We start from the raw sequence: 26,169 nt of genomic DNA on the forward strand, positions 1-26,169 counted from the left end.
ATTCTCTTCTCCCAGTGACTTCAGGAAGGGTCCATTGGTTTGAGAGGAGGCAGTGAATGCATTGGTGTAAATCTATTGAGAGAATATACTATGTATTTTTTTACCCATGATGTGAGCTTTATCTTAATGTGAGCCCCTTTGTTTTATATAAATCAAATGGGAGTGCGGAGCCGGTGCTGGGGGCAGGAGCAGCGCGTGGAGCCCCATGGCCCCTCCCCCGGCCTAGGAGCCAGACCTGCTGGCTGCTTTCAGGGTGCAGTGTAGTCCCAGGACAGGTAGGGACTAGCCTGCCTTAGCCCCGCAGCACCGCCGACCGGACTTTTAATGGCCTAGTTGGCAGTGCTGACCGGAGCCACCAGGGTCCCTTTTCGACCGGGTCTTCGGGTCGAAAACTGGACACCTGGTCACCCTACCGTCAAACAACTGTGTCCCCTCAGCTCTCCAGCCTGAGATGCCTTTTACACTGCTTTGCTCGTAAACAGCCACCCCTCTAGGCTTTTCCCACACCCAGCCTCGAATATGTAACCTGCTCCCAGTATACATTATTGAGTGCCACTAGCTCTTCCCTCCACTGCCGCAATGGAACATTCTTTAAACTTCTTCCATTCTTCCTCCCCAGACTTAGTTGGCATTGGCAAAGCACGAAAGCCTTCCTCTACTTTTTGGCAGAACTCTCCTTTCTTGTTTAATATTTAAAGATATATTTTACTGATTTGAGATTATGATTAAAATATTAGATGCTTAAAGATGGATTTTTGGTACAGCAGCTGCCAACCAAGCTGTTGTTTTTGATACTGCTGCATATGTGAGAGACCAGACTGGGTATAGTTCTGAAATCCTTCAGTTCAGAGATTCGGAGGCCAGAAGGGACCACTGTGATCATCTAGCCTGATAACACAGGCCAGAGAACATGCTCAAAAGAATTCCTAGAACAGATCTTTTAGAAAAATATCCAATCTTGATATAAAACTTGTTGATGGAGAATCCACCATGACCCATAGTAAGTTGTTCTAATGGTTATTTACTATCACCATTACAATTTGTGCTTGCAGAGTAATTGGCCAAATGCTCCTGTGGATTTGAACTCACAACCTACCTCTAGCACTGGAGGTAGAAGCCTCAGACCAATGCCAACAACCTGCCTGTTAGATTGCTCATGCATTCAGTGGGGCTACTAATACATAGTGTAGGATGAGGTCCTGTATTTGCACTAGAGTGTAATGGGTTAATCCAGTAAAGTTTGTATATTTTTTATATATAACATGCTATTTCATTCCTATGGCATTGTCTTATAGAAAGCTCCCAATTAGAAATACACACGATGGCAACCAAAACGTGCTCTGTGTATGTATGCATAGGTGCATATAAATATATACAGCATAGGAAAATATTGCGGTATTTTTAGAAACTATGCCAGCTATGCATTGTCATTCATGTCTGATTTAACCTTTGTGCTGAGGAACAAATCCTTAGACAATGAAGCAAGTGTCAGTTACAAATGTGCTAGTAAATAGAGACATGTCAGTGACGCCTGCTTTTTTTGTGGTGAAATCAAAAATACCATGAGTTTTCGTTTGCATTTAAAATATTGGACTGTTCCTTTAGATTAATCATTCAGTAGAAATCATCTGTTGTTGTTTTTTAAATGTCTCATTCATTAGTTTAAAAGGCTGTTGAGTTTTTGAACAAAATGTAGCCTAGTTGTGTGTGTGTGTTTTCAAGAACATGAAAGATTAAGCTAGATAAGAAATTGTGCACAGATTGCAGTAATAAAGATACAAGATTCTTGTATTGCTGTCATGGCAACTGAAAGATTGGGGCAGGAGATTTCTGAATACATAAGAACTATCACATACATTTGCGCATTTGTGTAGCTGTGATACTGAACAGAAGCCAGTTGTAAAGGTAATGAGAAAAAGACAAGCTAATTAAGCACACTAAGAAATTAACCCCTTTGATATACTGAAAGGGGAAAAATCATATTTAACACCTGTTCAGTTGCCTTTGATGTGCTTAGGTTACAGCATCTTCCCGTGTAATGGAATTGTCTGAAACAAAAGGAGACTTTAGGTCTCTGGAGAGCTAAACATGAGAGGGTAAAGTAGCAGCCATCTTTTGCCTAAAACATACAGCGTAATTCCTCTTCCCTTCTGTGTTTCCTGGATTAATGAAGTATCAAACATGGACAGAACTTTTGTCCTAGGTCACATCAATCAAGAGCCAATTGATACTAACACATTCCAACAGTTTGCACTTCATGTGTTCTGATTGGCTGTTTGGTCCAACCCTCCACCTGCCCCTCCCTCATGGTCTCTTCAGCTCAATATCACTCCACACCTGCCCCTCTTACTCTCTGGTGCCTTGGCCTGGCCCCCTCACTCTCCTTCCCTACCCTTTTCTTTCCATTTAGCTGATTCCCTCCTAAGTAACCCTTCCCCTTCCCCTCAGCCCCCCTGAAAAAAAAAGTGGAACTACCAAGACATTTGCCACTCTCACAGTGTTCACCCTGCTTGTGTGTTTTACCGCTTCCCCTACCGGTGATGCCTACTCTATTTAAATTGTAAGCTCCTTGAGGCAGGGATCCTCTGGCACACTGTCTCTGTACAGCACCTAGCACAATGGGGTTCTGGTCCATGACTGGAGCCCCTAGGCAATACAATAATATAAATAGTAAGTGTGGAAGAAAGCATGGGGTACATAATCAAATCTGTTATGTTCTTTTAACATAGTAAGGCCAGTGAAATGCACAGAATCAAATAATAGATCTGCCCCCACCCTCCATAAATAAACCAGTCCCTTGAGATACTTTAACTTGCTGGCTATGTATATGCTAATCCGGCCAGGCATACTTCTGAAGGAAGGGTGAGACTAGCTGCTTTTTAATCTCCTCCCTCCCTCCCATGATGCTCCTGGTGCTCCTTCCTATAGAAAGAAGAAATATCCAGGAGCACCACACGCAACTGGGTGCTGTCTGCGGTGTGCAACGGCACTGTTCTCATGCCCCGGGCCTTCCCACTAATCAACAAACACAGCCGCATGGGTTGGCCTGACAGTACCAGGTGGGACTTTGCGTTGCCACGGCAAGGGGGCAAGACGGGGGCCAGTCACAGCCGTGAAAGGCTCTTTCTTGGACAAGACTTGGCCTTCAGAGGGAAGTCGCCTGTTGCGATATTCCCAACCAAATGCCTTTGGTGAAATAATTGGGTCATAGCTAGAAGGGCAGAAGGTAAATGGGCCTGGTGCATAACTCTACTGTGGCAGAACCTTGTGCACCCGTAGTTACTGAGCCTAGTGATTTAAAACTTTACCCTGGACGCTTTTTGAGGCAGGGACTAGCTTGCCCTTTGTGTACGTACAGCTCCTAGAGCAACGAAGCCCCGATGTCAGGGTGGGAGTATGTCCATGCTATGAATGCTGCAGCGACACATCGACCAAGCTGTGTCGACGGTGGGGGTTAGAGTGACCTAACTACCCCGCACAGGGCATGAAGGTTTTCACGGCGTTGAGCGACGTCGCTAGGTCGTCGACCTAAGTTCTAGGTGCGGACCGGGTCGGAGGTGCCACTCTAGATGTGGGTATGGTTTTAAGAGGAAAGGGAGGGAGGAATCTCCTCCCAACCTCTAACTTGGATGGAAACCCCTGTTCTTTCTTCCCTTCCCCTACCCCCTTTCAGCCCCTCCGTGGAGGGGAGGGCAGAGAGGGATGCAGCAGGATGGTGGGGAGAAGGTATCCATCTGAGTTCATTGCTTACTGCAGCTTGGCACTCTTTTCTTGCCTCTGCCACTTGGGGCTGCTCTGTTGGGGAGACCAGAGGCTGATTTCTGGAGCTGCAGCCCCCATCCTGCCTGCCTGCAACAAGCTCTGTATACAGAGCAGGGGGATTGGCAAGCAGACAAGCCCTGGCCCCTGTCCACCTTCATTTCCCCCCACACTCCTCATGGAGCTGAGGGGAAGGAGGAATCAGCCAGGGGACAGCCTTCGGAGGACACAAGATGGAAGAGGGGGGGTCCCTGGGGCGGGGAATTGTGGGGAGTGACCGGCTGAGGGGAGAAGTGTGGTGATGGACCTAGACTTGAGTGGCTCAGTCTTGGCTGTGGGAAGATGCAGGCTCAGGGATGGGTCTTGGGAGAGAGGAAGATGAGGGTTTTTTGGGGGAGGAAAGGGTATTAGTGGGGGGGGGGAAGGAGCTGAGGGATGTGGTGGGAGAGGGAGTGAAGCTGGTATCTGGGGAAGCGCCAGTGAGTGAATGATTTGAGGAGCGTGAGGTATTGAGACCCGTATTGGTAGCAGGGCATAGGAGGAAGGAGGCACTTGCACTGCAGGGGGATGGGGAGGGTTTGTAGCAGTAGGAAAGTCTGTATCCCCCTCAACTTTGCTGGCAACATTACTCCACCGGTCAGAGAAGTAATATGGAGTAATATTGATAAACAGGAGAAACCCACTGCAATGCATGCTCATGCCACACGTAAAGGAGTTGCCGGCAGAGCGTGTGGGTGAGAGCCCATTAGCTCTGGGATGTACTGCTCCCCACTTGGTCTGCTGGAGCCCACCGTTGTTAGCAGGATAGCTTACCCTGCAGAGCTGAGAGTCCCTTTTATTTCAGACTAGTGTGTCCACATGGCAGTTATACCAGCATAGCTATAGCCATTTAATTATCCCTCTGGAGTTCTGCCAGACAGTTTCCCCATGTTGACTAGCCCATCTTCCGGTTTCTCTTTTGCTTCCTGAGATGCGTCATTCAGCCCAGTTCAACACCCACAGCAGTTTTTCTACTCTCTTCGCATCACCAACCCTGCTCCAAACTGTCGCTTGCCATGGAAAATAAACGAAGAAAACACTTGCTCTGGGGCTGAACCTGATGTAGAGTGATTTTTTTCCGCCGAAACTCAACTGCCAATTTTTTAGTTTGAATCCACTTCCAATGAGTTTATAATGAAAACGCTGGCAAACCTTTGGTTGTAGAGATTCTGGCGCATGCGGTCGTATGATCGCGGTCTCAGGATCAGTGCACAATCAGCACATAGTGGGTGGACGTTTGTTCTTCCTGTGAAATGCAACATACTAACTGGAGCAATATTAATTCAGCACACCAGCTGTTTATACCTAGTCTATCTAATATCTTGCTCTATATAATCTTTATTAACCACTATATAATAACACTTCTATCGTGCTTTCCCATCCAACGCTCTTAAAGCATTACTCCCCTGCGAGGTAGGTATAGTAGGTGCTAACATCCCCATTTTACAGATGGGGACACGAAGACCCAGAGAAATGAATTGACTTGCGCAAGCAGATCACTGTGGAGCCTGACAGTGTCTGAAAATAAACTAACCAGTAGTGTCCTACATTTGTGCAGGGAGATATTACAATAGTAACAAAAGAAGGAAACGTGCTGTTAAGTAGTTTAGAAGAGCCCGATGCCAACGAACGTAGTCAGAAACAACACCGCGACAGACCTGGAGACTGGGAAACTGTGAATCGGTGAGTGCAACGTGCTACTTGTTTGATTTGGAATGGGAACTCGCAAGATAGTCAGACTAAAATAAGACTTTAAATGTATTAAGCCATGCGTGTACTTTCCATGGCAGCCGTGGTCAATACAGGGAAAGAGACAATGATACCGTCATGGGTTCTGTTCCGATCTGTGCCACTGACTTGCTTTTGCAAGTGATTTAACCTTGCTGTGATTCTGTTTCCCCATCATAAAATGGGAGGATGGGGCTTAGCGTCTTCAGTGGCAAGTCCCTTAGACATCATAAATTAGAAAGATAAAATAGAAGCAGTTTTATACTTACCTCACATGGGTGTTATCAGCCTTAATGATGGTTGTAAGGTTCTTTTGAGATCTGCACGCAGTCATTTAAATCCACATCTAATGAGTTATCATCAGAGATGGGCCCTGAACTGAAAGCCCAGATTCAAAACACCACAAAGTAGAGTGGACTCTGGGTCAGAACTTTGCCGTGTGGTCCCATCTCCCATAGTCCTGTATTGCCCAACTCTTTTTTGTCTCGTCCTTTTTCATTTTTGTTCAGGTTACTCGCTCAGTTGCATGAGATGGAAACTGCTTTTGATGGCTTCTGGGAAAAACATCAACTAAAAATGGAGCAGTATTTACAACTGTGGAAGTTTGAGCAAAGTTTTCAAGAGGTATGCGGAGACTGATCCTTCCCCCCGCACAAATGGGAGTCCTGAAAAGAGATTTCAGGCACTATACTATTGTCCTGTCAGGCACAACCATGGTTGCTGCCTTCCATTCAGAATAAATGGAAAGAAGCCATTGTAATCAGGCGGCTGAAACAATGACAGTAGCACCCAAAACAACAGGCACATGGCAATGCTGAGTAGAAGCTGAATCCTGTAACCCAAGGGTTTTAAAATGCAGGGGCTGGGGCTTTGATTGGTAGAACATTTTTGTGTGTGCGTGCGTGCTTGCAAGCACCAGAGAGAGAGAGACAAGACAAGCTGAAGTAAGACAGATTGGGAGACAGCCTGGACAAGCACAGAACCCAGAAGAAGCCAGAGAAGGGGCTTCTGGGTCCTGTGCTGGCTAAAGAGGACTGGGGCTGTAAGCAAAGAAAATATCTCCTTTCGGCTTTAGATCCTCCTGCATTCAGAGAAGTAGGATTTTGTACATCCCTTGTAAATAAACAAGACAGAAAATACCAGACTCTGGTCAATTCTGTCTCCAAACCGGAACACTCTCAGACCTCCAAACTTTGCCGCTTGAAGCAAAAAGGGATGATACTGTATAATACCTAGGCCACACCCCTGAGTGACCTAATCTCCTGTGTAGCTAGTGCTATGTTGGCAAGAGAGCTTCTCCCACTGACACAGCTACCGCCTCTTGGAGAAGTGGATTAATTATGCCAATGGGAGAAGCTCCCCCATCGGTGCTGGAGCGTCTTCGCTTGGTGCAGCTGTGCCGATTCAGCATCTTAGGTGTAGATCTGCCATTAGATAGACTTAACTGATGATTTCCAGACTTTGGGATGATTTTTTTAACTCTAACGTTCTTGCAGTTTGAGATGTCTCACTTAGCAACCTTAACTATAACGGGATGAGCTTTTGGCTTGAGACTAATTTTGTGCTTATAACTTGTATCCTTTTGCAATTGTCATCTTCTTATATTTAGCTCCAGAGTGCCACTGAATTTTTAATGGGCCAGCAAGCAGAACTGCCTGACACTGGAGATAGTGTGGCTGAAGTGAAACAAAGGCTCAAAGACTTGGGTAATTTAGATGGAATGGCTCAGGTGAGATAATCTTTCAAATACTAGGTGTACCAATGAAACATTATAGGCGCTTTCTGAGGGTGCCAGAACTATCTCTCTGAAATGACCTGACTTTCGCGTAACTCATCAGTAGGTGGCTACAAGCTAGTGTTGATTTCACGAGTCTTTCACCTCTGTGGAACTTCATTCAGAGCACATTGAAAACCCTAGAGCAATGAATTTGGTTCTCCTAGACCAAAAAAAAAAAAAAAATCACTGAACCAACACAAAATCCAGCACAGATAAGTCTGTCCATAGAGAAGACCAGGGGGCTGCATATCTGGGGAAGAGTTATTTATTTAATAAATGCCATTATTTGGTAACCCGTGTTCCATAGGTGCTCACTTACCGGTGAAGAGGCAAGACAAGTCCCCGGCTTGAAGTGTTGGCAATCGAAGTGGGCAACATATAGGTGAAGAGTAGGAGATGTGACAAAAAGGAAAGGGATGGGAGTGTTGAAGTTTTCTGGGAGTCTTGCTGATTGCATGATTTTTGTATAGCAATATATAATGTGCGTGATAGGCATGCATGGATACATACATATATGTTGGGTGGGATTTTCAAAGGCATGTAAGAGAAGTGGGTTCCTAACTCTCGGTTAATATGACTGTGTGGCAGGGCCACCCAGAGGATTCAGGGGGCCTGGGACAAAGCAATTTCGGGGGCCCCTTCCATAAAAAAAAGTTGCAATACTCTAGTAACATGTATTTGGAAATGTAAAAAATAACCAATGAAATACATTCAAAAATTAATTTTTAATAATTTGAAAATACATGAAATACATTATTTATAAACATTAAATGCTTTAATGGTATGTATACATTTGCAATTACATAATGGGCTGTTGCTGGGTGATGGTGATGGTTGGTGCCAATGGGCTGTCGCTGCCTGGGGGTGGTGCTGCTGTTGCCCAGGGCTGGGTGGGGAGCTGGGCTCTGGGTCGGGGGGGGGTCCCCGCTCAGAGGGGCTGGGCTCGGAGCTGGGGGTTGAGGGGTGCCCGGCTCAGAGGGGCTTACCATGCCACCTCCCCCCTCTCCCAGAGCCTCAGCGAGCCGCGTCCAGGAGCTTCTGCTGCTCGGCCCGCCGGAGCTCGCAGCCCCGCCCCCTTTCCACGCAGCTCCGAGCAGGAGGACCTCAGGCCCCGCCCAAGCCACGCCGCTGCAGCGCTGACCAGGGCCGCTCCTGGACGCGGTGCTCTGAGGTGCTGGGGGATGGGGGAAGGCGGAGGCAGGGGGAAGCCTCTGACATTCTCGTGGGGGCCCCTGTGGGGCCCGGGGCCTGGGGCAAATTCCCCCATTTTCCCCCCGTCCCCCCCGGGAGGCCCTGCTGTGTGGAAAGGCCTAGGGCTTATGGGCCATTTGAAAGAAGGGATGTTCTTAAGCTGAAGCTTGAAGGAATAAAATGAGACATGGCAGACAGGGAATGTTGGGGGACGGGTCCCTGGGTAGAGCCCGCATGGGAGACGGCAGAACAGTTGCATTGGCATAGCTGCCAAGCTTGACGACGAACAAGGTGGTTAATTCTTCCTCCACATTATCATCCGGAGAACAAGCCAAAGCTGGCTGTTTACCACATTTGAGGGTAATATTTCTGGAAATGATGGTACAGTATCCTAGGCAGCTCCGGCCATGCACTCGAAGGCCAGCCAGGTTGTGGTGGTGATTTGTTGCTTTTCCTTTTGAATGGTACCAACACATTAAAAGCGGCCCATCCCCGGTTGCGGGTGCCCAGTTTTCAGAGGTGGATGCTGCATGCTGAACCTCTTTTACCCATTTCAAATGGTATGGATTTGGTAGGTGCAATCAGATGAAATTGTTAGGTACAAGTTATTACTGAGAAATGTTTCCATGTTTCATTGTGATGGCACGATCCAAACAAGCGTGTAATCCCCTCCATTGTTTTGTCTTTACGAAAGGACCTGGCAGGGAAAGCACAGGTGGTGATATTACATGGGCACCAGCTAGCAGCAAATCATCATTACGCGCTCAGCTTAATCTGTCAGCAATGCAATGAGCTGCGGCACCATTCTGACGTCCTGTCGGAGGAGATCAAGAGGAAGCACGTACGACTCCGGATGACCTTAGATCTGCACACCCGCCTGCAGCAGGTAACAGTCAGAACTATGATGCACCGGGAAGTGGCTGTTTAACCTCTCGGTGTGGATCTCCTGCAGACTGGACATCCTGGCTACAAGTATCCTGCATGCAATGCACATCTTGTGGTGGCGATACTCTGTTCTATAGCTCACACTGGGACAGCGCTCCTCTTTGTCCTCCTCTAGGGGCTGTGTCACACAAGGCGTTAACACATCTGCTACCATGGTTAGCTCAGGCAGATGAGGCCTATGATTTTAGGGTTGAAGGTCCCAGGTTCTTGAGTACTTGAGTCTCCTCTGTGGCAGCCCCCTCTAATCACTCCCGATTTGATCTCCACATGTGGTGCTTAGTGTTGTTTCTGATGGTCCATGTCGCGCTGTCTGGAGTGGCTCACGAGTGAGAATACCAACCTCAGGGCAGACTGTTAGGAAGCAAGGCACAAACTCCAAAGTGGTTGTGAGTTCTATACTTAAAGTTCATCAACCCAGTAACAAGTGTAAATTCCTCAGGCACTGTACAGCCTTAACATGGAGTCACAGACTGTCCCCTTTTGCCTTCCGATCTATCTTGTCTCCCAGGCAAGCTTGACTCTGTGATAAGCCGTCACTTTACGCCAAAATCACAAGATATTCTGGTTACCTGCAGTCCCAAAGAACCAGTCACTTACCCCAGGCTGATTTGCACTTAGATCTCACACCAGAGCCAATGCTTGTAGCCAATCTTATAGTAAAGTAGGGATATATTAACTAAAGGAAAGAAATGAGAATTATTTACAAGGTTAAAGTTTCTAGCTAATCCCTCAGTTAGAGGTTGGCTTCTGCCCTTGTTTTCTAAGTGCTTATTAAAGTAATTCTGGACCATCTCATTGACTATATAGAAGTCTGATCCTTTTAAAAACCCTATTCTGTTCTCGGTCATTGCAATATCACCTTGTGGCAATGAGTTCCACAGTTTAATTATGGTAATTGAGTGGCATGCATAGAACTTTCAGATGTTATTGATATAATATTATAGATATAAAACTGTAAACTATTGGTATTTAAGTACCTTGTTATAAAAATATGGACACAATGATGTCAGTTATTCATCACAACTCAAACTCTGTCGAGCCCAACTAATTAGTCACTAAACACATTAATGGCTGATCTTCTTGTTCATTTTGTCACGTTTACTTTCAGAGCAAGATAAATAATACGGGAGGAGTTATGTACCAAATTCTACTTTTATGTCAGTGGCATATGAGTGATTTTGCACCAGTGTAGCTGAGAGCAGAATTTGGCCGGCAATGTTAGCCATTCTACGGAAATTTAAAGCCCTACTTCCCTATTATCAGAATGCAAGAGAGTTGATTGAACTTCTCATAAAGCTAATTAGCTTTCTGGTTTTCTCCAAATTGAAAAGCAGATTAAGTGAATGCTAAATTAATGGGTGATAAATATTTTTCATTTATACGTTGGTTAACTGGAGGTTTCGGCTCACTGATCTGTTTACTCCTCATTTGTGTTACACTTTTATCAGGCCCTCGAGTGCTGTGATGAAGGGGCTAATCTTCTCGCTAATCAGCCAATGGATAGATGCCAATCTAAAGAAGGTGCTGAGAAAGCTCTTCAGGATATAGACAAATTTCTTGAAAGTTCTTTGCCGTACTTAAGCTATGATCCCCAAGTCCTGTGCTATGACTTTGAATCTGTTTTAACTCCTGAAATAAAGGTAAGATACCTCACTGTCCTCTTTTAAAAATAATAATAATACAATTACAATACAGTTGCAATATCACCAGCCTTTCTATTGTCTCTGTTATAGTGACAAATAATAATAGTAATTTGCTTACCGTTGTCTTATTCGCACTTCGCAGGGCCAGATACAGTCAGTCCAGATCAAGCTTGAAAACGTTCGAAGTATGTTTGAGAATCGGCAAACTTGCTTCAAAAAGCTTGTGGATAAACAAGTGCGGCCTGTTCAGTTAGTAGCCCCTCGACCAGAAAACCCACCAAGATCGAAATCTCCTTTATTCTCTCCCAAACACGGTAAAAGTATTTTAAAGTTTCTGTCACCTTAAAACGTTCAGCTTTGTTAATTTTTCTCTGAGCTGTGAAAGAATAAGTCTAAGTGTAGTTTTGAGAAGTAAACTAGAATTTATGGGCTGATGTAAAATTGCTAGATCAGTGTTAAATGCTTAGGAGATTACCACCTCTCAAGTTTTGGGCTCGAGACTCCGATTAATGGGTAAGTAACGTATGTTTCGAAGTCTCCCATGTGGTGCATAGATGGGACAAAGATCCCTGTCGTATTTAAGTTTATGTTGGTCTCTGCTACTGTATGGAATGTTTTTAGCTTCATAAGCAGAATATAGTTATAAGAAGAGAGGTGAGTTATTGAAAATTCTTGAGCTCTTTGAAGTTTTGAGGCCTTCAAGTTTTGAGTTTTTATTTCGGTTGTGAAAAGGTTGCATGAGAATGGGTGCAATATTTTCTCCACTGTCTGTGTAGACAAGCCAATGCAGTTTTTCTATGTTCATTTTTGAGGCTGGGATTGGTTGCATGGTATTTATCCCGAAAGACACAGTGCAAAGTTCCCCCGCGCTGTCCCACCTGACAGCCTGCAGTGCTAAATTGGAAGTGAAATTAGGGTTACATGGGAAAAGGACAAGAACCTATTAAAACGTATGAACGTATTTATTTTCTATATCAAGAAGTCCTCACTTAGCAATCTCATCCGTATACTTAGAGCCGCAGCTGACACAGATTTTGGCTGACATTTTGCAGGAGCCTAAGGAAATTAGTCACCCAGATCCCACTGAACTTGAAAGGAAGTAGGGCGCTTAACTTCCTTAGACTCACTTAAAAACTCCCCTCTTAAGCCCTTATTATGAAATAACATATGTTCCTAAAAAGCCAAATCCTGGGAAATAAAGGTCCATGGATGTTCTGCCCAGAACAGTATTTGGCCCGATGTTTGTTTAAATGATGAAATTAAACTTTTTTTCCTTAACACGTATTTATATACCAGTATAAACAAGTTGTCCAAGGTAACGCTCAGTGGCTTGACTATGTAAGGCAATTAATTTATGATCTACATGAGGATTCTTGTAGCATATGCACAACGTGACCAGGATTCATCACCGAATTTGGTCCGCTGGTTGGCTCATTAGCTTCCCCGGCCCAGGCCGGTTAGTGACGGGGACGCTGATCCATGATCGTTAATTATTTATTATGATATTAGGTATGTTATGCAGTGCCTTAGAGCCCTCAGCTGAGATCAGAACCCCGTTGGGCTAGGCTTTATACATGCACATGTTAAGAAATGCTCCCCACTCTGGAGAGTTTATACAGTAAATAAACAAGGCAGGCAAAGATGGGAGAGGAAACACAGTAAGAGAGAGGTGAAGTGACGTGCCCAAGGTCGCACACATGTCAGCGTTGAGAAAAGCCCCAAGTCTCCTGACCCCTGTCCGGTCCCTTTTCAAGCATTTCCTCTGAAGCATTACTCATCAACAGTATTGTGATGGCTTTTTAAAATCAAAGCGTTGTGGCTATTTCGTAATGTTTCGTCGTCGGCATTTCAGAAACAGAAAAGTGATAAAGAGAGAACTTTGCCGTAAAGATTCGGGCAAATGGTGTAGCCTGTCGCTGTCTGTGATGATTTGGGATTATCCACACCGGTAAGGGGTTCTGTCACCGCCTGTCCGGTAACCTTGGGTACTTGGATACTATTCTGCGGCGGTTCACAGCCCTGACATCAGGAGCCAGCCCATAATCATAAAGCTCTCATCCTGGCTTCCACTAGCCTACTTAGTCCTGGCAGAGTGACCCCAGCCGCCCCTTCAGTTCCAAGTCTCCCCAAATCCATCATCCTGAGTCCCTAATGACCAGCCACGTAGACTTTTCCTCTCTGGTTTGTCAACCATGAAGGTGTGAAACCAGTCCGCTTGCTTTGGCACACAAACTCCACACAGTTTGCACACCAGGGACCTGCTTGGGGTAAAACTAAACAAGAAGTTTATTTAATAGAAAAAATCATGGATTCGAAGATGAAATAGCAAGGGAAGCAAACACGTACAAGCTACACGGACAATAAACATAAAGATGCATCTTCAGGATGTACCCTTTCAAATGAGAGAAAAATCCCTTTTCTAACACATCTATTGGCTTTGAACTGGTTCTCAGCATACTCCCTAACTGTAGGGGGATCCAGGGTTCATAGACTGCTTCCCACTTCGATGTTGTCCCTCAGTCTCTGAATAGGTTTCACTTCAAACCCCTTCCCCCTTTAAAAAGGATTTTCAGGGTTTTTTCCCCTTCAGTCACTGTAGAAATTCAAAGTGGGGAACCCCCTTTCCCCCCCCCCCACGCCTTCCTTAGTTTTCCAGGACTGGGGGTTTCTTTTCAGTTTCAAGTTGTTTCAGTATTTTCCCATGAACTGTAGTGCCCATCATTTGTCTTTTCCTGGGTTATACAGTGGTAGGTGCTTAGGGCTCATCTCATCTGGTGGGGGAGGCAGCCCCCCCCGCCTGACCACTTACCGCCCTGCTGTTAGAGGGAACTAAAAGCTGCAGCACAAATAAATAAATTCATATATACATATAAATACATAACCACAGTCTGTTTGAATAGCTCATAATGACCATCAAGTTCAGAACGTTACAGGCTTTTATAAAAGACCTTATTCAACATATTTTTATAGCATAGTAACATTGTATACAGCTTATTCTTTGGGGTTCTACCCTGGGGATGCCTGGACCCTGAATGTCACACCATCACAGTGGCTATCTGACTGGATGTATTTGATGCTGTTCCCTTAAACATTGTACATTTTAAAGGCATGAGATCAGTCGTAACGGGCAGGTACCCTGCATTAATCTTAACCCTGAAAGACGCGAACAAGCATCTGGAAATGAGCACAGCCAGCAAAGGGTGAAAAGATGAAAGGCATTTCTTTTGGAAAGGTCTCCATTTCACACTGAAACATCGAAATGGCTTGATCTGAACTGGTGGGATATCTTGTGTCAAAGATCCATCCTGGGATGCACTGAGTGTGCTTTGAGTTCTGCAGACACTAGGGCACAGATTGAAAGCAAGCTACCGAGAAGCACGCTTTTTTGTGCTCTTTTCTTTTTTTTTTTTTTTTTTTTTAAGAGGGTAGGGACTTCCTCCTTTCATCTGTGCCCTGGGTTTGAACTTCTCTGTTGGGGGGCAGGTCTATTTTTAAAACTACTTTTGAAAAAATGTAAACCATAAAATAATGTAGTACCGTATACTGAAGTGCAGTAAAGTGCAATAATGTTATGGCTCTATAATAAAGTAACGTTAACGGCTGTATTTTCAAACTTTGCCACCTGAGTCGCAGACACAGAATACAGGATGATCCCGAGATCCTGAGCACCTTCCAGTCTCAGTGAAGTCTCTCATGCTGTCAATGAGAGTTGAGGTTGCTCAGTGCTATATAGGCAATACTCACGTACGTGCATCTGACGTTCCTGCAAAATGTGTACGAAAGAGTCTTTGCTTATGTAAAGGGGATGGATATACCCACAAGAACCATGCAGACATGCAAATATATGTCGTGCACATGCAGATATGTGCTTTGTAGGCACAGCTGAGGAAGACACATTTTACAACTGCAGTTTAGGAATGAAGATTTCAAAATGTAGCCAGTCAAGGGTGTGTCTCAAACAAAGCAAGGTAAGGTAAAGTTAAGGACAACATTTCCAACTTATTGTACAGGTACAGAGGAGGAGCCACCAGGATGGAATTTTATCATCAAACTGCAATGAGGTTTTTCATTTATGGCTTTCGACCAGCTCCTTTTAAAGTGCAGTTCAAGTTTGAAAATTACCAATCTAACCATGACAACTAAACACACTCAATTCATTAATTCCTTGTGTATATTCAGTCATATCTGCTAAACCTAATGACAAAAATCAGTTTGACTGTGATTCTCTCCTGATAGTCCTGCTGAAGCAACACAACTAAGAGGGCAGGAACGGGATTCTTTTCCCTCTCGTGCACCATCAACAATTGTTGACGTAGTTCCAATCAGTTACAGCTGTCTAGCTGGTTAACACTGGTGTTACAGAGGGCATGATATGAAGATAGTGGAGATGCACAGATGTCACATGTGCCATGGGATGTAATTTGGCCTACAGGACCTTTTGTGAAGCAGTAAAGGATCCAGCTTGATTCTCAGTGCTGGCTGAATTTGCAGGGCTGGCAGTTCGGGAAGAAAAAGCTTGACTTGTAGAAAGAGCATCTAAGATATGGAAACCGTTGAGAGACAAATAAGTTTAGAGCGCCACAGGGCCATTCTTACGTTTGCTCTTCACTGCCGAGCCTCGCTTCTAAAAGCGAAGGGATGTTCACCCTGGCTTGCCAGTGGCATTTGTGGGCTGCATTACAGTGGCTAAGCCACAGGCCAGGAGAATGGCAAGAAGATGATAATGGGCTTCTGACCAACAGGAATCACTGGAGGGGCCTTCTTGCTGACTTCTAATGTTCTGGTTGTCTGTAACTGTACAAGCGACTGTCCTCTTTGTACGTATCAATCCAAATAACACTGAGAGACAGAAAGTTTCCTATTTTAAAAAGTAGGAATTTTGCTGAATGTGTTACAGTAATTTCTGCCTTTTCATTCTGAAATACATGAGTGTAAATACACAGGCTCGATTGCTGGAGAATGATCCCCCCCCCCTGTAAATTCAGCAAAAGGGAACCAGTGTTTAAAATACTTTTCTTGCACCTTCATTGCCCCATTTTTAAATTGCAACACAATATTACCATTGGAGGATATTTTTTTCTTCCAGTGACTTGCGTCAGAACATCTGTGTTCAATCAGTGTCGTTTGTTTTTAAATATCGTCACTGATCTTTTATTTCAATGGAAGTCTCAACAATGAGACAGGTCCTTTGGTCAACCATACTTATGAATGGCTCTATTGTTAACTTTTTTGATGCTTCAAATATGTATTCCCCACCTTCTCTCCAGCAGTCACCCTTTGCGGTTGAAGTCTTTTTCAATCTAACTGGTATGTAAGGCATCACTGGAATAATAATTTCTAATCATTTTATTTTGTAACAGCACATTTTGAAGACGAGACGCCTTCTCTCCATATCTGTTTCCATTCCTCTGCATCAATTTTTTCTCCCTGCATCTTTTGCTCATTGCTTCACAAAAGGTGGTTCTTTTGTATAAATACTATTCAAAATTTTAAATAACCTAGTTCCAGTTCCTTTTCGGCCTCTCATCTGCAGCAATGCATTTTTCCCCATTGAAAAGAATCTTTCATTAACGTTGCTTTATTTTTGCCTGTGCTGACTTATTCTTTGATTTTTAACGAGTGTGAAGATTACAAGTCTTAGGAATTTTTATTTTAATTTGTCTCAAAATTGCGTACAGTCCTTCTTATAACAAGTCACACAATGATCAAGTAACTGCTTTCCCCCAGACATCAACATTTCCTCTTACTAGTGAGAGACTTTAAAATCGTCATTTCATATATTGGTCATTATGAATTATTTGTATTCAGGTAGGGGACCCCAAGTGAGATTGAGGCCCTATTGTGACGTGCACCATATGCATAGTTAAGAGAGGCCTTGTCCCAAACAGCTTCCAATCTAAATGGCCAAAGGGTGGGGGAAAAGGGCAGTATTATCTTCCTCATTTTGTTTTTGGGAAAGGAGGCACAGAGGGTATGTCCACACTGTGTTTTTGGAGCGAGCGGGAGCGTGGTTGCAGCCTGGGTCAACAGACTAAGCTGGCAGGGCTCACGCTAGTGCTCTAAAAAGAGCTGTGTGGACAGTGCTTTCAAGCTGAGACTTTGGCTGGAGCTCAGGCTGTGAAACCCACCCACTGCCCTAGGTTTCAGAGCTGTCTAGACACCTTTTTTTAGAGCGTACCAAGTCTGTCAACCCAGGCTGGGAGGTTGGCTTCCGCTCGCTCCAAAATGTGATGTAGACATAGCCAGAGAGGTTTTAGTGTCTCCCCCAATGACAGAGAGTCAGGAATGGAGTCCATATCTCCCGTGACCACAAGACTATGCTTCCTGTCATACTGGTGATAGATGAGATAGAAAATGATTCCATTCCTCTGAGACAAAAGTTCCATCATTGTATATTGACTTTAGTAGTAGAAGCCTTGGTAGCACTGTGCCCCACTCTGAGAGAGCTTGAGGGCAGGGTGGCCAGCAGGATGGGTGGGGCAGAGATGTAGCTTTCTGTGGCACTCTCCTTTTATCTATTTTGCTCAGAATGTGGGCAGTAGGTAATGCAGCTCAGAGTTTCAATACCTTCTGTGGCTGCTACTCCGCAGGCTTGGTGGGATCCAGCCTGTAGTAATGCAGCTCTTGCTGCAAGGGGGAAATGGGATGGCAGTAGAGTCTGGAGTTATCCATTAGCCCAGCTCATATCTCATTGCATAAGAGAATGCTGTTACTGTCTACAGAGGACCCCAAGGGCTGGGAGGCAACACAACTTCAAAAATCCACTGCTCCTAAGTCCCTTCCACCACAGATGCTGTTTCAAATCCCCTCCTCCTATGTCTTCTTGCCAGTGAGATGGGGAGAGTTGGTCCTTAGTCACTTTTAATTGCTCTGATATTCCTTACTTTAGATGCAAGTAAACTCGCTTGGTTCCTGTGTGTGTCTCTCATCTGCTTCCATTTGAACATTCTTCTGATGACATAAATAGCCCACAGGCCCTCAATTCTTCCAAATGTGGTTCAATTCCAGTTTTTTCTATTGCCATTTCAAGGAATCTCCATTCAACCCTATCAAATGCTTTAATGATGCTAAAACACAAAGGGTGAAATCCTGGCTCCACTGAAGTTAATGGGAGTTTAAAAGCATGTCTAACATATATCTCACAAAGCCTATGGAAGTAAATGGAAAGACTTGGTGTATTTTTTTTTAGTAATCAAGAAAAAATAACAGTACCTTAACCAGCCATTTATCCTTGTGGTTTAAAAACATTATAGGTCTATAAGCATCACATCATGAAAGATTTTCCCCACGCTTGAGGATGACCAGCATAATAGAGTCTGGAGCTGTCCATTAACTCTGCTCGTATCAAAGGAACAGGCCCTGTGTGATTTAAGTACCAGTTGTGTCAATTGATGGAGCCAGGAATCTCTTTTTAAAGATTTTGTAAGACTCAGCAGGACAACTGTCTGGCATCCTTCATGTTATTCATCTTCAAACTTATCTCTTCAGACAAAGTTGTCTGAATCTTGGTTATAAACGAATATTGTGGGTCAGTACTACAGCTGGTGTGAATCAACATAGCTACATTAGAGACAATGGAGACAACTTACAGCAGATGAGCCTCAGGCCCTATTGTTGTAAATAGGGCTTTTGTAATATAATCACAGGAGGTGGTATTTCTTCAGACAGGTTATTAGAGAGGTATAGCTCCTTATAATTTGCAGAGGCTTCACTGAGTTTGTTCGTTTGAGTTACAGTATCCCCTACCTGGAGAGATGTTTCTTTGTACCCAATGAGCTTTTATTTTATGTCCTAATAATCTATTGCTTTTATTCCTCTTTTCATAACAAAATTGTTTGATATGTCTAAGGTATTTTTTTTTCAATTAGGAGTGTATTCAGTTTGCCTTTAGCTTTAATTAACTGATTATACACTCTCTGGACCATTTTTGCTTATGCAGGTGATCTAATTTTTTAATCTCTTCCTGCAATGCTTCCTTGGTTAGTTATACATTGTGTAATTATGCATTTTTCTATCTAAGGCATGGATTTTAATTCCAGTTTAAAGTTTTCATTTGACATCTCTCTCCCTGGGAAGAAAACGTCAAGAAAATCTCACAATGCTCGTAAGGTAAAAATTGTTAGTGAACCGTGAATGGGTTTTACATGGCAAGATCTGAAATCATATTTTTCCAGGGATTGATAGAACTTAGATTCTGGGTTTTTTGGGTGAGATGTCTTGCATCCTTTTTACTCACACCCTGATTGACTTCATTGGGACAATTCATACTTAAAAGTTAAGTACATGCCAAAGAGTTTTCCTGGACTGGGGCCAAAATCACTTTTCTTTATCGATTTCCTGTTTTAGGCCTGGTATAACAATGACATCAATTAAGGAAATAATCCTTCCTTCAGGAATCTTCAATGCTTTGAAGACTAGAAACAAAATTCTAACTCCTCCCCCTCCCCAATATCAATAGTGGAGACTCTCTTAAGAGTTGGAAAAACTAATGTAATTTGGATCTTTCTTTTTAATTCTGCAATTGGCTTTATCCAAGAAGGATGCATAAAGCACGCTTGTCAAGGATTTGGATTTTTAAATAATTTAACATTTGAAGGTTTGAAGCCTGTTGCTTGTGTCCTTACCAGAAAGATAATATTATAAAAGAGAGAGGGAGGGAAATAAACGAATGGAGTTTCTTGTTTTGCTTAATAGCAGAAATAATATTGAAATAAATAAGTTAGGTATGTATTACCAGTATGCAACATACTGTTGCAATTCTTACTTCATTTGACACTTGTAATTCTAGCTACTATGTAATTATTACTTTAATATGTAGTCTATTTATGTAGCTAGAAATTTATCTGATTTTTCATTTACTTTACAACTGATAGTTACCTATGGCCTTTGCACATATATGGCACCTAATAAATGTTGTACAATTGTATTACAATATCCTGATCATTTACCTGTATTTATCTAAATTACTCATGAAATAGGAAATTCAAAATTAGTCACCACTAAGGCCCCAATTCAGCAAAGTGCTTAAGCATGTGTCCAAGTCCCTTTAAAGTTAAGCACAATCAGGCCACCACTGTGACTCTGAAATTCTCTCATAATGCCCTTACATATTTATTTGTAGACTATGAAATTGAGCATTATTATTTGTATTATCATAGAACCTAGAGACCCAGTCATGGGCCAGGAACTTCTTGTGCTCACCACTGTAGAGACACAGAACAAAAAAGACAACCCCATTCCCAAAAAGCATGTAACCGATATTTTTAGACAGTAACCTCGCCGAGGAATTTCTGGGAGAAAGTTTGTCAGGACCTTACGCAGTATGCCATTTTTAATTTTAGCTCTCGTATACTGCAAGGAAGTTCCGCGGTTCAGCATATCTTATCCAGGACACCTTCCCCAGATGGTTCTTGTGTTTATTTCAGAAACTGACCTGATTGGTATTGGCTCAAGCATATCCATCTCTTGAGTTCTCTCTAATACGTACCATTTCCATTCTAGATTGAAGTAATGCATGACTATCAAGAAAAAAGGAATTCCTTGCAGTCTTTTATTTCAGAAAGTGAAGACAACTTAGATATACTAAAAGGGTATGTTTTGTTTCCTATATTATCCTAGTAGAACCTCATGTAGAATATCCTGTGTTCAGAAGATCTGCTTAATGCAAAATCAGAACCTCTGTTGGTAGCATCACAAAAGAAAGAAGACTATAGTAATTATTAGTTGACTCTTATCCTCAGAATGCACTCTCTATCAATGGAAAAGGAATGTTCAGTGCAACAATTCTCTTGGCTGGTGTGTAAAAATCAAAACTCATCAATAAAGTTCCTGTGCCAATGTAGCTTAAATAAATATGTGAAAACAGTGATTAAGAGGGGACTTACGGAGTTCTTTGTAAAAGATTATTTCATGGCAAGGGAGAGCAAAGGGAAGGTCTGTGAATAGAACACAAGTGCAGGTTTTCACATCTGAGTAAAACACTTGAACAATGTCCTGAAATAAAAGCACGGTATTCTTAACAATTTGATCTTTCTGTTAGATCCACCATCAAAGCTAAAACTCCACAGTTTGGCTTCGTTGTAGGGGTCTGACCTAGAATGAGACAGACAAGCAGTCTCAAGTTTGCTGCTGTACGAACAATGAACCTCCACTAATATGACACGTCTGTCCATTCAAGCAGCTGAGCTGAGACGGCCCAGGAATGCTGAGGACATTGTTAAATGTCTCTGTTCCCTGTATGATCTGGTGCATGTTCGGGATGGGGGCTGGGCCAAGGCTGGAACATGTTTTTATTCTTTCTTTATCTGTCCACACCTCAGTGCGTCCACCAGTTTTCACCATTTATTTTGGTCGCGTGCTGGTTTGTTCAGGCTTCTGTGTGTCTTGTTCATAGAGTTGGCTTCTAATTTTTTTTTATTGCCCATGTGAAAATGATTAGGGCAAGTCAGTTTATATATACTACTTAAGCGTGCATCACGTTGACAGACTCTTGAGGCTAGTAGCATAACTGGAAGAGTCCTAGGGAATAGGCAAGAGTTTAAAGTTACTAAAATATACCAAGCTGTTCTTTGGATGTGAGCACAGACTTAGTGCTTTTAAAGAATTTGAAGGAGCTGTTGACATGGAAAAGTGCTGTCCTTTCACTGCATGTCCAAAGCATTTTTGAGGCTGACAACATCCATCCCGTTGAATGAGTCTAGAGAACACATACATAGAGTAGCAGTCACTGTAGCACCTTCCAAGGGTCAACCTCAGAGCTAGTCTTCACTACCACACACCACTGTAGCGTGTCTGGTGAAGACGCGCTATGCCAACAGGAGAGCGCTCTCCCATCAGCATAATTACTCCACCTCAGTGAAAGGCGGAAGTTATGTCAGCGGGAGAGTGTCTCGTGTTGACTTAGCGTTGGCATGGACGATGCGTAGGTCGATGTAACTTGCATCACTCAGGGAGGTGGCTTTTTCACACTTCTGAGCAACGTAAGTTACATCGATTTAAGGGGTAGCGTGGACAAGCCCTCCGTGTTGTCTTCTGTAAACCCTTGCTATTCACCATGTTCTGAATGCGGTCTTTTGAGAATGCACTACGTTTGCCTCACTTTGAGAGAGATCCTTTTTGGCCAAGATTTTGTTGGTGCTCAGAAGAACTGGGAACATGCAACATTTAGGGAAACATGGGGAGAGAGCCTAAGAAGTTCAAAATCCTTTTTCAAGGCTAAAACATAGTGCTATTTTTTTAAGCTTAAATGAACCATGTCTCATAGACTCATAGACGTTAAGGTCAGAAGGGACCATTATGATCGTCTAGTCTGACCTCCTGCACAACGCAGGCCACAGAATCTCACCCACCCACTCCTGTAACAACCCCCTAACCTATGTCTGAGTTATTGAAGTCCTCAAATCGTGGTTTAAAGACCTCAAGGTGCAGAGAATCCTCCAGCAAGTGACCCATGCCCCACTCTGCAGAGGAAGGCGAAAAACCCCCAGGGCCTCTGCCAACCTCCCCTGGAGGAAAATTCCTTCCCGATCCCAAATATGGTGATCAGCTAAACCCTGAGCATGTGGTAAAGACTCACTAGCCAGCACCCAGGAAAGAATTCTCTGTAGTAACTCAAATCCCACCCCATCTAACATCCCATCCCATCCCATCCCATCCCATTCCCAATTCTGAATTTTAACATAGTAATTCCCCTCAAAATACAGTTCAGAAAATGATCCTTTAGTGAAATTTGTTAAGAACAGCCAATTTTTTGATGTGTAGTGAGTAGTGCTGTGTAGTGGGGGGAGGGATAGCTCAGTGGCTTGAGCATTGGCCTGCTAAACCCAGGGTTATGAGTTCAATCCTTGAGGGGGCCACTTAGGGATCTGGGGCAAAATCAGTACTTGGTCCTGCAGGGGGCTGGACTCGATGACCTTTCAAGGTCCCTGCCAGTTCTAGGAGATAGGATATCCCCATCAATCAATTAATTAATTAATTAATTTTATTTTAATCTGTTTGGGTGTTATACTATATTGATAGAAAATGGACACATTAAAATTAATGGTTTGTTACACAACCAAGTTGGTCTTTACAATAAAATACAGGCATGCAGGCGGTTAAATGGTCACTCGGAATTCACCAAGTATAAATAAAGTGCACATAAAGAGCAAAGGGCCCAAACAAAACCCTTAATTCCGCATTTAAGGTGCATATGGCCCTCTGATCTGAGATGGATTTAATCTATTACTCATTACCTGTCCTACTGCATCTGTACTCATTCTGCCCCTAATTGTTAGAGTGTGGCTAATTTCAGGCATATTTACCGTGAAATTGAAATGCAATGGCTCAACCCTGCAAACATAGATGGAGCATTTCTGATTGTTTTTTTTATTTCAGCCATGTCATAAATGAGCTAATAGAAACAGAGAGAGTGTACGTAGAGGAACTGTTCACTGTTTTGATGGTGAGTTACTTACAAATTCCTCGTGACTGCTCTCTGATGTGTTTTCTGAAAAGCATCTGGCCAATTAAACAAAAATGTGATTTGGTCAATTTCTACTTTGCTGTCATATCCTGGGTGATCTTGAATTTTTCTCCCATCATTTTGATTCAGACGACATGGGCACAGTATGTGTCAGTACAAGCTTTTAATCTATCATTTGTGTGAAACCTTCTGTTCACAAACGCATGTCTTGGTAACTAATTTTATCAATGGTTGGAGAGGAAATATACAAAATAAGCTGCAATTTGATCATATGCACAAATACATGAATGTATATGTATGTGTATAGAATATAATACACCGGCTTGATAGATTGAAATCCCCTCTCTCTCCTCCCAGCCCCGAGCTTTTCTGCAAACATCCATTTCTTCCCGAGACATGGCATTTTATATAGCTAGGCCCGGTAATGGTGACTAAAACTGAAATGATTGATTTCCACTAAGCTGACTCAAGATTTATGTTCCCGCTGCATCTTAAAGTCAGTAGTAAATTCATATTTAATGTAAGATATGCCAGCATTGCTAATAAGCAGTTGTGCAAAAGACACACATTTCAAAGCTGATGTAGGTGAAGTTATATATTACTGAATTCATTACTCCTAACTGGTTGACTAGATCCATTATATGGGCCACATTTTGTCATCAGTTGTGTGAAGCATGCATTGAATTCTGTGGAAGCCACATGTGTCTGCACCCGTAGTTAGAAACTGTCCCTGAGACTGGCTACTTGTTATCTTTTTCACAAAAAAATTATATACCAAGCTTAGAGACAATAACAGGGACAGTCCAAAGCTCTGCCCAGTCCTGGTTCATTTTTCCTGAGCCGTTTATTCTTTTGTGTTAGTTCTCCTTGAAGTTATTGTCTCTTTCCAGGGATGACACAATTGGTAAATATTTTTTGCAATGGTGTTCTAATGTGACCTTAACGTAGAGTGCTGTACTTTTAATTTACTAATAAAATATAACTATTTACAGTACAATAATATCCCTTATGCCACTGTCAGGTTACTTAGCGCAGATTCCCTTTTGGAAAATGCAGTTGATTTCAAGGATCAGATGCTGTAACAGAGGGGAAAAAAAACCTTAGGCAGCAAGAATCAAGGAGAAAGGGATCTGGTGTTCCGAGAGTGTATTGTTGAACAGCAAAAAAGCCCATTGATGTTATTTGATATCTAGCAGTCTTTTGCTTTGTTACAAATTTCCCACCGCATCAGACCTTGCGAGAGTATCTTTAATTGTTTTCCATTTAACAAGTTGTCAGCGATGTGTCTTGCAGTCATAACAGCAGATGTGTAACCAAGACAACTATTCCTCCAGGACCTCTCCCTCCATTGTGCTGTAGAGAGATGCCAATGAAAGTTTGTCTTATCAAAATACAGCATGTCTCCGAATAAATGGTGTTTTAATGGGCGTGTCTGTGTGTACTTTCCTTATCCCATTGTAGATCTAAAAGTTTCTGAAATCAACTGTTACATAATGTGTAAACACAGACCAAAGCCATTCATGTGTATATGTAGATGAGAGGGCAACCTGGATCCCTAACAGTAGAGCAATTTTCTTCCGTGTGAGAGCTCTGAATTCTGTTCCCAGATTTGGTCCTGGTCTCCTTGCCCTGTCACATACAGGGAATGATGCTGAGCGGAAGCATCATATTCAACCCCTAGGTGCAGGAACATCTCATGTTGCTCTGTAGCTACTTCCTCGTGCTGTCTGATGAAATGTGAAGCCCTCCCCATCAGACAAATGTCACTAATACTCAACCTCTGAGGGCGAGGGAAATTCAAAGAAAAAGATCGGGGAAATCGAGAAGATGTGGGGACTAAAAAAAGAAAGAAAAGAAAAGTAGCATTTTGTAACAACGTACATTTTATTGAACCGATAGTCATGTTTCTTTCCATCTAGTCTTTAATGTGGCAATAAACCAGGCTTATACAGGCCTAATCATGACTACCTGCTGTGTTCTACAGGGCTACAGGGCTGAAATGGATAATCCAGCGATGGTCATTCTCATGCCGCCTGCCCTGAGAAACAGAGAGGATGTTCTCTTTGGGAATATGCCAGAGATATATGACTTCCATAACAAGTAGGTAACTAGCTGTATATTCCCTTTCTTTATGAGATCCCCTTACAAACAGACTGCTCAGGTGCTGTGGCATTCACAGTCACATTGTATCTCTCCCTTAACCTCTTTCAGAATTTTCCTACACAATCTGGAAAGCTGTGTTGGAGCACCAGAGCGAGTGGGGCTTTGTTTCCTGGAAAGGGTTAGTGAATCAATTGTTGTATTTAGAACAGACTTTGTAAACTGCATTTTCCCCCTGATACTTAGCATTCCTCAACTTGATGCTTTCTATATAAAATAGCTACCGCCGGACACTGTATTTATGGGAGAGAGACAAGGTAGGTGAAGTAATATCTTTTACTTGGCCAGCGTGGGTTGGTGGAAGGTACACACTTTTGAGCTACACAGAGCTCTTCAGGTCTGGGGGAGCAAACAGAGCATCTGAGCTAAAAACTGTATTGTGCTCACATGTCCAGCAACATATGGGGAAAAGCAGCCGGCTTGGCAATAGACCTGTCTACTGTGTAAGAATCTCCTAGTTTTAG

The 26,169-nt window shown here is 43.1% G+C and overlaps 1 protein-coding gene across 5 annotated transcripts in view; it reads left to right on the forward strand.

Annotated features, from left to right (window-relative positions):
- Window positions 1–26,169, forward strand: part of MCF2 (MCF.2 cell line derived transforming sequence) — a 118,702-nt gene that overhangs the window by 44,420 nt on the left and 48,113 nt on the right. For all 5 annotated transcript variants that reach the window (XM_065556724.1, XM_065556720.1, XM_065556719.1 and 2 more), the window contains 11 exons: window positions 5,357–5,481; window positions 6,036–6,150; window positions 7,136–7,255; window positions 9,189–9,380; window positions 10,888–11,079; window positions 11,225–11,396; window positions 19,103–19,191; window positions 20,584–20,672; window positions 23,458–23,524; window positions 25,530–25,645; window positions 25,757–25,826. In XM_065556724.1, coding sequence (XP_065412796.1) covers window positions 5,357–5,481; window positions 6,036–6,150; window positions 7,136–7,255; window positions 9,189–9,380; window positions 10,888–11,079; window positions 11,225–11,396; window positions 19,103–19,191; window positions 20,584–20,672; window positions 23,458–23,524; window positions 25,530–25,645; window positions 25,757–25,826 — 1,347 coding nt within the window. The remainder of the gene's footprint in view (window positions 1–5,356; window positions 5,482–6,035; window positions 6,151–7,135; window positions 7,256–9,188; window positions 9,381–10,887; window positions 11,080–11,224; window positions 11,397–19,102; window positions 19,192–20,583; window positions 20,673–23,457; window positions 23,525–25,529; window positions 25,646–25,756; window positions 25,827–26,169) is intronic.

The sequence above is a fragment of the Chrysemys picta genome, chromosome 9 (assembly GCF_011386835.1).
Source record: "Chrysemys picta bellii isolate R12L10 chromosome 9, ASM1138683v2, whole genome shotgun sequence".
In the NCBI taxonomy this organism is placed as follows: Eukaryota; Metazoa; Chordata; order Testudines; family Emydidae; genus Chrysemys; species Chrysemys picta.